Source organism: Harmonia axyridis, chromosome 2, assembly GCF_914767665.1.
Source record: "Harmonia axyridis chromosome 2, icHarAxyr1.1, whole genome shotgun sequence".
NCBI lineage: Eukaryota > Metazoa > Arthropoda > Insecta > Coleoptera > Coccinellidae > Harmonia > Harmonia axyridis.
The window spans coordinates 49,555,769-49,570,539 of NC_059502.1; the positions used below are offsets into that span (position 1 = coordinate 49,555,769).

At 32.0% G+C, this 14,771-nt stretch overlaps 1 protein-coding gene across 3 annotated transcripts in view; it reads left to right on the top strand.

The window, feature by feature from the left end:
* LOC123672044 (glutamate receptor ionotropic, NMDA 2B) overlaps positions 1 to 6,782 on the top strand; it is a 353,672-nt gene extending 346,890 nt beyond the window's left edge. For 2 of the 3 annotated variants that reach the window (XM_045606000.1, XM_045606002.1), the window contains exons 10-12: positions 1,265 to 1,321; positions 5,927 to 6,007; positions 6,546 to 6,782. In XM_045606000.1, the coding sequence (XP_045461956.1) occupies positions 1,265 to 1,321; positions 5,927 to 6,007; positions 6,546 to 6,585 (178 nt within the window). In that variant the 3' untranslated portion in view covers positions 6,586 to 6,782. The remainder of the gene's footprint in view (positions 1 to 1,264; positions 1,322 to 5,926; positions 6,008 to 6,545) is intronic. The other variant, XM_045606001.1, reaches the window with a different exon arrangement.
* The last annotated feature ends 7,989 nt before the right edge of the window (positions 6,783 to 14,771 follow it).

The window sequence follows — 14,771 nt, forward strand, 5'->3', positions numbered from 1 at the left end:
TTTTTCTAAGTTTCAAGTTTTATTTTCTTTACTTGGAGCACTTTGGTTCCCCAATTCGTCTTGATGCATCAACTGGAATACCCCCGAAATTTATGTCTCGTTTTTGGTTACAGTTTTTCAAATTCTATACCACTATCAGTTATAATTTATTTCTTGTCGTATACTTGCTCTTGTTCTAGTCAATTATCAATTTGAGTTATTTTTTACCACCTGATATTAAGGGTCAGTTCAGATGGTCGCGCGTAAACGAGAGATCCACACACGCGCGACTAAAGATACAAAGGAGTCATATACAAATGTTCATATAATCGCGCGTATGACTCCTCTGTATTTTTAGTCGCCGGTTTGTGGATCGCGCGTTTACGCGCGATCATCTGAACTCAGCCTTAATCTCCGAACTGCGATAGAACTCAATTATTTTCTTACAAATCTTTACTTCAAATATTTTTTTCACTATCTTCTTCTTATTTTCCTACGACTTTTCTTCACTATCGTGAAGTTTTTTTGTTTTTTTACAATCGATATCCAAATTGGGACTGTATTCGCTAGTATTTGACAACGCAAATATCATCTTCTTGAGGAATGTCACTGAATAGAAAAATAGCGACTGATTGAAAAAAACGCTCACAGTCCAAATTATTAACTAAAATTAGGTATGCAATGCTCAGAATATCAGAGTAAGACAGCGAGTGAATCAAATAATCAAATAAATTTTTGGAAATATGTGAATTGCTTGATTGTAGAAACAATCTCATGTGTATTATGAGCACAATTTCATCTTCGATTTCAATCGACAATATAAAATTTATAATTTTGGGCTCTTAATACACAAATAGCTGCCATTGATGATTCAAATTTTGTCCGTGTGCTGTCTATGGAACTGCTGTCGTTCAATCGAATTTCCTGTTATTCAAAAATCTCATCTTGTGCAAAAATGAAATTTGTAACTTCTCAATACTTAATACTCAATAACAAAATTAGATGATTCTAATTTTCGAATATATGATAATTCAAAAAAATTTCAATTTTAAATTTGAAAGTAATCAAACGGTTTTTTCACAGTTATATCTTCTATTTCAATTTTTTTCTGAGAAAAAGTTCAAAAATATATATTCATTGATAAACAGCATTGACTGATAAAGCTAGTTTATATCATTCTACCCCCAAATTGGCTATGCTTTGACAGAAAACTTGTTAAATGACACAAAACCTCACGTGTCATTCTGATAGAGTAAACCTGTTAATCGATTGTATATCAAACCAGGCGACAACGTAGAACCAACTGTCTTTCCTCCTGCCTGGGTTCTTCCAATTCACCTGAGTAAGTCAGCGTTCATCGTAATCACTGTTTAGACTAGTCAAGCTTTTGTTGTTTAGTCGAATTAGGAAGTGGTGGTAGGTAAATCATAGATTCGTATATAAAACTTTAGTCTTCAATAATTCTTGTATCATAGTGATGTGAATCTTTATTGTAATTATACAGGGTGTTTCAAGTTAGACGGCCTATTAGACGTTTCTGGAGCATGGAGCCGATTTGAAATCTGAAAATTCGGAATATGACATTGTTCATGATGCCCTTTTCAGCTAAAATATTTTCGAAGTTACGGTGTTTCCGGTTATACAAGAATTGAAAAAAATTAAAAAAAAAAAAACTTTTTTTCATTTTATGTCTCAGATATCATCAAGATTCCCATTCTCAATTGCTCTCTTCTAAAATTATTGCGTTAGTCCTCATAGTTTTCAAAATATTAGGAAAAAACCGTAAAAAAGAGAGAATTTCCTTAGTCACAATTAAGTGAATTATTTTTACTGTGGATATCCTATGCGTATACTCAATTCACTTTCTCAAACTAAAATGATGTAGGAATATAGTGCATATCTCGAACTTGAGAAATATCATCACAGGGTGTTTCAAATATTGTGCCAAAAATTGTGAACAAAATTTGATCATAACTTTCGATTTTCAAATTAGAACCTTATTTTTTTGTGATTTCGTTGGATTCTACGGTGAAAAATAAGGGTAGTGTCCAAACATGATTATGCTCTCAAATTCAATAATTCAAGAGTTATTGGAGATTTTATGAATTTATGTTATACGTAGGGTCAATTTCATTCCCTCTGTATGTAATGTATTTTATTGGACATTCTTCCGGAATGAAGATCATTATTATTCTTACTTTCGATTCAGATTTGACGGTAATGTCATATGCTCTCTCGATGTTGGTTGTTGATTGTAATGGTACGTATTAATATAAATTTGACTTCATTATGGAACGCCTATTCGGATGCATAATAGCGAATATCATTGCCGTGGGGAAATATTTGACAATTTTTAGATTTCTTGTTATTTTTTTTTCACCGTGGAAATATTCGTTTGACAACTAGAATATTCTGTTGTTAAAAATTATATATCCGAGGAATTGTGAAAAAGAGAATACCGGTTACTTTGAGATAACTTTCGAATTGAGATCAAGCTTTTGAAAAGAATTTTACTGAATTAAAGAATATATGATCTAGATTCTAGAATCATCTTCGTTATAGACGATTATATCATCAGTTAGGATAGTTCCCTCTTGAGTATATGGAAATTGGACTGTTTTCGGGGAACACGTTTCATGCGAGAACATTTTTTTTCACGAGGCCAATATCGCATTAAATTAACTCTGAAGATCTGAGAGGATTCGCATCACGGCGATTATTTTCGAACAACAACTGAGATGGTTCTAGTGTCTGGTATAATTTTGGAGTTCTGGTAGATGGTGATTCCTCATCGAAGAAAAGATAAGGATCTTTCATATAAAGAAATTTTATTGAAGCATCCCTTGTTAAGATACAACCCCTTAAAGGGGGTACATAAAATTTGTATACAAATTTTTTTCACAAGCACTAAAGAAGTTATATTTATGAAATTAACCTGACGTTTTCTACTACCAAAAAGACACTTAGCCAATAATTTATTTGGTTTACCCCATGATTGTAAGAGGTGGAAAACGCAACCATTAAAATTTATTTCCAATGTAATTTTTTGTCCCAAATTTGTTTACCATTTAAAAATTTATTTCCGACAGCCTGTTCCATTCTAAACAAAAAATTTCTCTTGGGTTTTTCGCCCAAAATAAACCAGTTCGCAGAAAAAAATTATTGTACGATTTCAGGATTCGTGACTTGAATTTATTTACTTTATTCAACCAATAAATTTACACCGACCATTTATACCAACCACGGTATTTGTGTATCCCTCCAGGCCAGGTTATTTTGTGAAGATCTGGTATAGCTCGAATTCGTTCATTAATGGTTTTGGTAATTAATTTTGTGTGATTGTAGGCTGATATAAGGCTGCTGCTTTAGTATTAGGGAGTATAGTTTGTAGAACGCCCTTCTGGCATTTGGTAAGTGTTAGGTATAGTTTATAGGAAGCCCCTTTGGCATTTGGTAAGTGGGCAAATTCTGTTTGAATTGTATGGTGAATACACCACTGAAATTTCATTTGAAATATATGATTGACATTGAGTAATTTGTTTTATTGCTAATCTGGTAGAGGAGTACGCAATTTGTTTTTCAAGACAGACATATATCTACCTGGCACCTATTCGGTATTTTCACATAATTTTAGATAACTCACTCCACTGACTAGTGATTCAGCTCACTCGAGGTCGCCACTACACAAATTGGCGCTCAACGTGGGGCCCTAAAAAGACTAAAAAAGTCTACTCGATCAATCGATCGTTTCTATTATTTTGTTTCCTCATTTCGTGGGCTTTCAAATCAAATTGTTATTATTTTTTTTCTTCTTTACCTCTGTCGACTTTCGCGGGATTTATCTTGTTTTTTTTTTTTGGTTAGCTATAATTGTTTTTGGGTAATTTGTTGAGTATAGAGGATCGAATGGACGTGAATCGTCTTGATAAAGGTACCTTCCGTATCGGTAGACGAGTGGAATATCACCAAAGTCAATGGTGATAAGTGCTTCTTGAGTTCTTTCCTTGGAAATGTTGAGGAATTGTGTATTTCTCGGAACGTTACACAGGAACAGTTGTTTTTGTCTTCGAACGATATATATGTAGGTGAGGCTCTTATATGGTTCCAATCTGTCTGGTCCATCTTGTCAACGTGGTCTCATTCATTGATGAATTGAGAAAACAGTTTCTTCCTCCCAATTATAACGAGAAAATTTTCGATAAAATTAAACACCGAAAACAAGGCCCTGATGAAAGCATAGGGTTGTATTTGGCAATAATAGACAACATATTTAAACGTCTTACAGTACCGATCAATGATCAATGATGCTTGACTCCTTTCATTACCAGTGAGCAAATCAAAATTTTCTCTCGCTTATTTTCAAGGAAATAACAATCAAAATGTAGTTAAAAACATCCTAAGGTACACCATGGTAATTTTAGACCGCAACCAGATTTATGATAGCGCATTCAAGAATTGCTTCTATCTGAATTAAATTCAGATTATCTGAAGTCATGATTTTTGTGCCTATATTCTATTTTTTTCTCAATATAAAACCAACTCTTCGATTCATACTGTTCTGGTTATATTAAGCTGTAATCTAGAATCAGAAACTATAAAACGTCCAGAAGCTTCCAAGTTCGAACAGAACAGTGAAATCATAAGGACAGTTTATTTGTGCCACAGTTAATTTCAAAGAATCAAATTTCTTGTTTAAGTTACAATTATAAACATGAAATAAATAAGAAAATATTGGGAATATTGGACAAAATTCTATTTTATGGTTCAATTTGTAACAACGCCGACGACGCCGACGACGCCGACGTTTCGAAACAGTTCGTTTCTTTTTCAAGGCTAGTTACGACAAACAATATCGTACGCTTATTAAAGTCATTAGGACAATTTTCAAGGAATCAAAAATCTTTCACACTGTAGATAAGTAACATAAACATTCATCAAGTTGTGCAGTTGTGTTTGATTCCTTGAAAATTGTCTTAATGATTTTAATAAGCGTACGATATTGTTTGTCGTAACTAGCCTTGAAAAAGAAATGAACTGTTTCGAAACGTCCGCGTTGTTACAACTTAAACAATAGAATAAAATAGTGACCAATATTCCCAATATTTTCTTATTTATTAAACAGCAATGGATGATAACCAAGCAATAATAAACATGAAATATCGCGAGGTTGAAATTATTTCCAAAGTGCACAAAATTATCGAAGTCTTGGAAATCCAAAAAACACTTTCGAAGTATCTGTAGTGCTATAAAATCACGAATATAATGAAATTTGTAGTTTTTAAACTTAACACTGTTAATCTGTGAACTTCAGATGATAGAAATATTCGGCCACCAAGATGTTTTCAACCAATCAACATCAAATTGTTAACTCTTAATTTTCAAATGTAGCCAAGGAAAAAATCGAATGGTGTCAAATCCGGAGAACATCAAGATCTCACATTCATACTCGTTGTGTCTTAGTGCCTTCTACTGCCAGATCTTCACATCGTTTTTGAAGAAGGTCTCATCTACCTATAGCAAGAGGTTCAGACTTTATAATCGAGAATCTAAAATTCCCAGTTATTATTACACCGCATCAGGCTATTAACAATATTTTAACCGGTATCTAAAATTCAAAAATCTCTAACCGAGTAAAAGGAGCTGCAATGACGAAAATAAATACCATTCTGCTCTCATGAATCTTTTCATAAAAAAAAACTAAAAGATAAATTTTCAAATAAATTATCAATGATGCTAAAAAAATTATTCAGAATAGGCAGAATAGTAAGCTCTAGAATTATTTTGTTCAATTACCGCAATAATATCAATGAAAGAGACAACGAAACAAACTACTTTAGGTTGAATGTACTAAAGAATATAAATACAAATAATAATAACAAATAATAATGTTACATATTTTTTTAATTTATTATCTTGAAAAATTCATTGGAGTTCTGAATATTTTCAGCGTCATCGTTTCTGGGAAGCAGGCTAGGGCTAGACTGAGAGGATTGAATCAAGACAAAGGAAGCTGTTCGGATGTGTTCGGGTAAGAAAACATAATAATAGGTTTTTCTTCTATTTTCCCTAATTTCTATTTTTCAATATTAGTTCTTTTATATTAGCGTTGATTATTATAACATGCTTTCCAAACAAAACATATTCGAAGACAAAATACCTACTCGCATTGAGTATCGATTGCAGAAGTCGCTTTACGGTGAAACTCTCTGGCAGAAACAAACTTGTTTTTGTTTATTTCAATGAGAATAAACATATCTATCTATCTATCTATTAATCGCCTAGTAGGATATTTGTAACTGTTATTATCCATATGGATGCCAAACGGTATTTTTTTATTTTATAGACGTTAGTAACCTATCGGTAAGTTACCTCTACGAATGACAGCTCAAGTCTATCTGTGCTCTGGATATGTTCTGGTCTACAAAAACATGTTTCTTTTTCGAGAATATCATTCATGAATGATAATTTCGTTAGTCGGTCTACTTTCAATTCAAACATGAAAATCTGTCAATGTTTGTCATGGCGATTGTAGAACACGCTGTATATTTATATATTTCCTTTTTCAGGCAAAGGACGGAAATAGCAGAAATGGAAACGGTGCTGTGATCAGAAAAAATCAACATCAGTAAAAACACCAATATTCACTTTGTATCATCGTATCATCATAATATATAAAAATCTGCCATTACGTGTCAACATAAACTTATGATTGTGGTGCATTGTTATTATTAGAATTCGTGAGTAGTGAACTGAACTGAATAATAAATTGTAACTTACGATATTATAATATTTTTGATTGATAACGTCTTATTTTCGTCACCATTGATGGTATCAATATTTCAATGAAAAAGAGAATAAGACGAGATATACATACAAGTTAGATAAAATAAACTATAGGCTAAGTCAGATATTGAATAACAGATGTAAGGTGTGTAAATGATCTTCCAAATATCTTGAACATTTGTGACAGAAGCCAGGAAACAGGCAGGATATTGCACTTTACACATATATTCGTTATGGAAGTTCCCAATATTATCCTTGGACCTTGATAATCAAAACAATGAGTCTGATTGAAAATATCTTTTTCATAGAGTAACTAGCATTGATATTTTCTACATCAATGAATGAGAATTGATCATTATATATAGATCATCGCTCTATCAATTGTTCATGAAAATCCTGTGATAAATATATTTTGATAAATCTTTGGAATTGCTCGATTACAAGCTCCTATTGAATGAAACTTATTGTAGAAATTCATTAATCATTTCAACTAGTCCAGTAGCTTCAAGAATATATCTTCAACAATTCAGGAAATTTTAAGATATTAAATTTCGAAATATATTTTTCTACGATCGTATATATTATTTCTCACATGAAATTGGGCTATAAAAGTATCATTTTCACGCACTAGTGCTGTTAAATATAATGAATATTGCATTTATGGACTAGTGTGGAAAAATGTGAATTCCAATTCATTGATTTCATGTATATACAGTTACAAAGTCTATACAAAACACAGCCGTTCGTCGTAGAAAGCTCTAAGCCAATAGCAGATTGCATAGAGGCCTAAAAGATTCGGGATAGAAAACATTGAACATTGAACAAAACATTGAACTTCTTCTTCTTCTTCCTCTTGTAATAGGACGGAGTCCTATTATTATTATTATCATTCCGGTTTCAATATTTGATATAATCTTCGAGGCTGTCATCTTATCTACAATTTCCACCATTATGCTTTAGCCGATACTTTTTGTAGAGGTGAGCTATTGAAATTCACGTTGGATGATATTGATAATTCAAGAATTATTAAAATTCCGGATTCCGAAACGTTACTCAAGAATTTTTCCTTGTATCTGAACACATAGTCATGAAACCTTCTTGAAGTTCTATAGAAAATATGCGAGCCTATTTCGAATTGCATAAAGGACCCCGCACGTTTTATATGGGAAATGGCTTTCCGTGAATTCTGCTGAATTTTTGATATGTTGTAGTTCTTGATAAATTGATCAGAAGTGTCCATAGCCACAAAGCTCAAAAATGGACAGTTTTCGAGATATGGAGCTTCCGAAATGGATTTTTTGCAATTTTCGGGGTTTTTGCTCATCAATCGGGCAGCTCTCATTTCTGGTTGTGATGGAATTTGGATGTTCGGCGGCCAGAACCCGACTCAGAAATGATCTTCCTTGGTTATATTAGGCACCGCCATCGATAATTTTTTATACACTGCTCCACATTGGCTATGAAATGAGATAAAAAATCCAAGATCTTCCATACATCTTTTCATGCCACAAGATGACGCCAGAATAATTCACATGACCGAGAAACGACATATTGAGAGATTTTTCCAAGAGAGACCATAATAACTGAATCCTCATATATCTGATGTCCAATAATATCAAATATGTTAGCCAAAATGTTCATAACCAGGCACCGCGAGCTGTAATGGGGGAAAATGGGAAAATCATAATCATATATCCTCAGGGATCACAATTGTGATCACTAATGATGTCATTTACATATGATATGTGATTTGTTTCTCACAAATCTTGATAATCTGACAATGGGGTGCCAAGACATTTTCCTCAGAATGTCTCGAAATTGATGATAGCATCTCACAGACAAACGAATCCGTGAAAATGTCTGCAGTTTTGATACAATATAGTACTATCCGGGTAGAATATAAAAGTCTAAGTGTTGGAAGCTAACTATGAATGGAACTTCCGAAATTAACCCACGAATTCTTGAAAATACAATTTTTTTTTATGAAGTTTTTGAACTTCACACATACGAATGAATACTATCTAATAATATGATCGTTGGAAAAATGAATGAGTAGATCAATCAAAAACAATATAATAATGAGAGTTACATTCATAAAAATAATAACAATTATGATAATGAACAAAAAACAATTTAAAATTATATTAGCAATCGCAAGAAATCATTTAGAATATTATGAATCGAATCGAGGGCAAAATTAATGATTTGGTAACATAAAACTATATCAACGAACGTACTACAATCACAAATCATCTCAAAAATAAGAAGAAAAATCAAGCCTTTCAAGCCATGTAAACTCCTATCTTGTGGCATGAAAAGATGTATGGGAGATCTTGGATTTTGTATCTCATTTTATGGCCAATGTGGAGCAGTGTATAAAAAATTATCGATGGCGGTGCCTAATATAACCAAGGAAGATCATTTCTCAGTCGGGTTCTGGCCGCCGAACCTCCAAATTCCATCCCAACCAGAAATGAGAGCTCCCCGACTGATGAGCAAAAACCCCGAAAATTGCAAAAAATCCATTTTCAAAGCTCCATATCTCGAAAACTGCCCAATTTTGAGCTTTGTGGCAATGGACACTTCTGATCAGTTTATCAAGAACTACAACATATCAAATTCAGCCAAATTCACGGAGAACCATTTCCCCTATAAAATGTGCGGGGTCCTTTGTATTTTGGAAATTTTTTCTATAAACCTAATTTGTATGACTGACTGCGTGCCCGAACATCGAACCGCGTCCTTCTGGTGAACGGCAGTGTGAAAAGTATCAGTTTTCGCACTTATTCATAATATATCATAATATATTCCATTAGGTAATAATGATTTTTTCAACTTATAATTTGGAATAAGTACCTCATTCATAATGGTGAATCACTAAAAGTACCATGATCATCAATTCAAAAAATTTTTGTTCAGAATCTATAAATTTTCTAGATTTCTGTAATGAACTGTTTTCTGTTGTTCTCGATGAGCACATTACATCTGTTATTTCGCTGTAGATTTTAAGGGAAAATGCTGAAAATCTGACCAACAACTCACTACTGGGAAAGGAAATATGTCGTCAAATAGACATAAATATCATCAGAGCATTTGAAGAATTAGATGTTTTTCCTTTAAATAGAATTCTGTTTCATGAGCATCTTCAAATGATGAGTTAATTCCTTCTCATCAGAGGCTTAAACTCATAAGCTCCATACAATCAAGAAAAGTTGGTTCGATTTTTGGTATTTTCACATTGTTGTTGCTGAATAATATTGTTGCTGTTATTGTTGATGTTTTCACTCACATTTATCTCTAGAGAATATAAAAGAAATACTAATAATATTTTTATTTTTCGTTTAGTCAGAAATGAAAATTTATTGAAGAGTTCCGAATGAATTGTAGATCTGTTTCCGATTTTTTTGAGATAATGATATATTGAAGGAATATAAATTCGAAATTATTCATTATCTCGTTCATGTAATTTGCTTTCTTTTGATTCAAAACTATCGCTCAGTTGAAATAAACATAGCTTGAAAATACAGTGGGATACAGTCCTTGAAATTATTTAGATATAAATACTACCAAAATCTTTAAAAACCTTATTGATTGAGGAAGATAAAATAATTTTTTATCCCTGCTCTTGGGATATATTTTGACTTATCAAATAGGTACCTACTAAAAACCAAAACAGGGTGAATACATGGCATATATCATTCGAAACTCTCGAAATAATGAATTTCTTCATCCACAATTGCCTGATACCTAACTACCGCATTATGTATTATTTGAAAATTTAATAATTATTATTTCACGTAGGTATGTGTTCTGAAAATTCAGAATTTTTCAATTTTCATACTGTCTGAAATATAATCATTATGTATTATCCAATTACTATAGGTAAAGGGTTTCCCAAAATTAACGCAAGATTTGAATTGAATAGAAAAAATATTTTTTCGTCTTCTGATTGTAATATTTTCATTGACTCATAAAGTATATGGGATAGTGTTATTTATGAAATAAAATATCGTGCAAATGTCCTCCACGGATTTGCATTCACATACGATCTCCTTTGTCAAAATTTTCCATGACCATTCTCCATAAATGCGGCTGAATTTTGTTGATTCAACGTTAAATCTCCTCCTTTAATGCACGTGTGTTTGTGGGCTTGTTGACAGAGAACTGTGATTTTAAATGACCTCATAAAAATAAATCTAATGGTGTCAAACACCCGATCTAGGCCCTAGGGGGCCAATTCTGATCACCGCAACAAGAAACTACATGACCTGGAAATATCTCCTTCAGTAATCGTGGTGTTTCACGGTCTGTATGGCATGCGGCACCTCCTTGTTTAAACCACATATTAGCCACACATGGGCGCCCGCAGAAATTTTTCTCAGGGGGGGCAAAATGAAAATTATTGAAAAACGATAAGGCGTCCATGATTGTCATTGAAAACCGGAAAATTGTTGTTGTGCTGAAAAATGAGACAATCAAAATCTCAGGGGGGGCCACGGCCCCCCTGGCCCCCCCCTGCGGGCGCCCATGTAGCCACATCAATATCATCCAATTCCGGCAAAAAGAACTGTGTTATCATGTCGCGATATCGAGCAGCAGTAACTGCTTGACCAGCCTCATTTTCGCAAAAGTATGGTCTAATTATGCCTTCAGCCCAGAATTACAGTGAAACAGATTAAAATGTGCTTCGTAGCCAAGCTTTCATTATTTTAGAAATATTGTTATATGATGAAGATAAGTTTTTCTGTTGTGTACATCTCGATTTTTATTAACCCTAAACTGTCAGCTGTCGATTTTTTTTGTCAACATTTCACTGCATAAATAGCGGAAAATTTAAATCTTGCGTTAATTTTGGGACACCCTTTATATTGTGATAATTTGCGGATGAACTGATACCTGATATCGTATCGTAACCCAATCAGTTACATCACAGAGATAGGAAAGAAATTAAAACTGCAGTGAATTCATAATGTTTTTTTCATGGAATTTTGCTCACTCTCGTAATTGTAGAATACAATTATAGTTTCCGGGACAATACTAATGGAAAACAGAACCACAAAAACGATAGCTGTTGATTATAGATAATAATGTTCAATGACATATTTCGATTCTTGAAAGGGATGTAGCGAATGGGAATCTTTCAGGACATAAATCTTCAGAAAATTTCGAATAAAAGAGGAACGAGGTATAAATCGAAAATCTCGTTCCAAGTGATAATTAAACTTAGGAATATCGAAGTCTAACTCTATTCTTTCATAAGGTTTTGGCCATTATTAAGCCGTCTTCATGCTAAAAACAATAAGTTGAAATCACTGACATTAAAAGGGAGAAAAAAGAATATATGAGCCCTCAAATGATTTATTGAAATCATTGAACATATAGGCATACACATAAATCCAATACCCAAAATAATGGAAAATTAAAAAGCTATACTACATTATCCAACATCAATGCATATCAAGCAAGACACCGGTGCCAAAATAATAGAAAAAATAATTGAAAAAAAAGACAGATACTCACTGTCAGAATGATAAACAATATTTTCATTTACAGAAAATAGCCAAAAATAAACAAGAAAAACAATATTTGCCACTCACCGATCAGATAAAAATTCCCCCACAATCACATTAGAAAATACATTGAGATAAAAATCAATTTTCAATAATGAATTTTAAATCTTATTTTTATGTCATTAATCCAAATATCCTTTTCAACCAATCGCTGTTGATTAAAATTATCAGTGCTTGGGACGAAGTAAAAAGTATGCAGGACATCCCTCAAGATACACACATGATAATAATAATAATGTTTATTCATTTGTAGCGAGAAAAAAACATGGTTTGTGTTACAGAGATCAAAGCAGGTATAGTCTAATATGTGTGTAACTGAACAAACATTAAAAATTTAACATTAAATAGGGCAACCGTCGATTTTTTTTTTTAATAATCAGTCTTGAAAGGAACATAAGTATTAGGAATAATTTATTTGCAAAAATATTATTGGTGTCTGCTGAATTGAATATTTTGAATGTCAATATTTTTTTCTATCCAAAATTGGTAAAAGTAGTTATGCAATAAAATAAAAGTGGTTCACTGCATTTATCACATTATATTTTCAGATAATTTGACAAATTATTAAAAAAATAATTGTTAATGCATTTTTCCATTTTAATCTTCTACAGTTTCGAAAGTGAGATAATAATCATAATCACTCAGATGTTCAATGCTATGAAAATATTTTATACTCGCCTGTCCTTAAAGTTAATATAGTACTGAAAATAAATACATTTGAGTTGAATTCAATTCGCATTTCGTTTATTTGTGATGATAAATGAATTATGTTCGGAATATAATATGCCTTATATAGTTCCCATACTACTTTTGATAATTTATTATTAGATATTTCGCTCCATTTCTTGATCTTACGGAATATAAAGTTTTATATACCGAATACGAAGTGTCTTTAATTTGTGATGACAATTTCAGTTGATTCACGAAACCTCAGTGAAACGATATTTTTCGGAGGGACTATTTTGAAATCATCAAAAAAGAATACAGTATCCAGATAAATGTTGTTACACTTATTCGCTTCATCATATTGTACGCGAAATGCCATAAAAATCATTATACATGTTCAACAAATGTAAATATTATCGCAATAAAATGTTAATATAAATCAAGTCAATAATATAGATGAAACATTATATGTTAAGAAGTGTAAACACAATATATAATGGATGGAATGGAAACTGGAAATAAATGTTAATTTTTAATCATTAATGAAGTCGAATATTTGTTTATGAATATTTGTGTAGAATAGTTGTACTCCAGTGACTTTCATACAATGTGATAATAACATACAAATATAATTTTAATCAAATACTTTGTGTAATTCATTTGGTTCAAAAAAATAACTACTAGGACTACAAGGTTCATTAGTATTAACATTGATTAAGAATATAGTCTGTATCAGTGGCGTACCCAGACATAAGCCTTGGGGGGGATAAAGAAAAAATTTTTTAAATTTTCCTTTTTTTGAAGAAGTTTCCCAAAGATTTTTTCTTACTCATAATAAGATTGTGATATATAAGGTTTTTACATATAATGGATATTACCCCCTTGGGTACGCCAGTGACCTGTAATGCTTTTATTACTATTTAAATGATTGTTGAGTTCTAATCTATCTCATTTTACTGACAAAATAGCATTATGTTGAAGATATTTTCAGCTGAAGATTCAATCAGTTGCCTTGTGGAATGAGAATAAAATTATTTCTCTAAATTCTTCCTTTCAAAATGACGAATATTTGGTAGGCCGCCTTCGTTATCTGAAATATTATAATATGAGAACTATTAATTTTTTTTCTTGCATACAGTTTTTTTCAATAAAAATCTTCTGAAGTTTAGCAAAACCAAATTCCATTATAGTTATAACACAACATCCAGTTTCTGCTATTTATCTGAGGTATTGCATGATTTTATATTATTATATAGACTTTCATCATGCATTATTTCAGAATTTCTTTGGTTGAGGTATAGAACAGAAATTGCTTGTTCTTTTGTTAAAGCATTATTATATTTGAAAAAGGGAATTATAATTTATGTTTCAAAAAACAATTATTAAAAGATTCAAGGCTATTGCTTATCATCTCTCATTGAAAAAGTTAATATATCGCTACTCAAACTCTGCATTTTAGTCGAACAATAGCTCACTTCCATTTTCATGAATATTCATTCATGAAGGTGCTTGAAGTAAGGGTTTTCTTCGCGAATGAATTGTGCGTGGCAATAATTTCTATAATGAAATAAAACCTTATTTAACAGTGTTTCTTTCAATTTCGAAGTATGAGGTGCTGGAACTTTCTTCAATTATACATCATTTATCAATTTCGTTCAGAGGGAGATATCAATAATGTTCAAATGAATTTTTCGCAGTATTTTCCAAAAGTGAAAATGGTTTAGGAGCTCAAATTTCAATTCAACATAAATCAAAATCATGACAGTTCCCGAT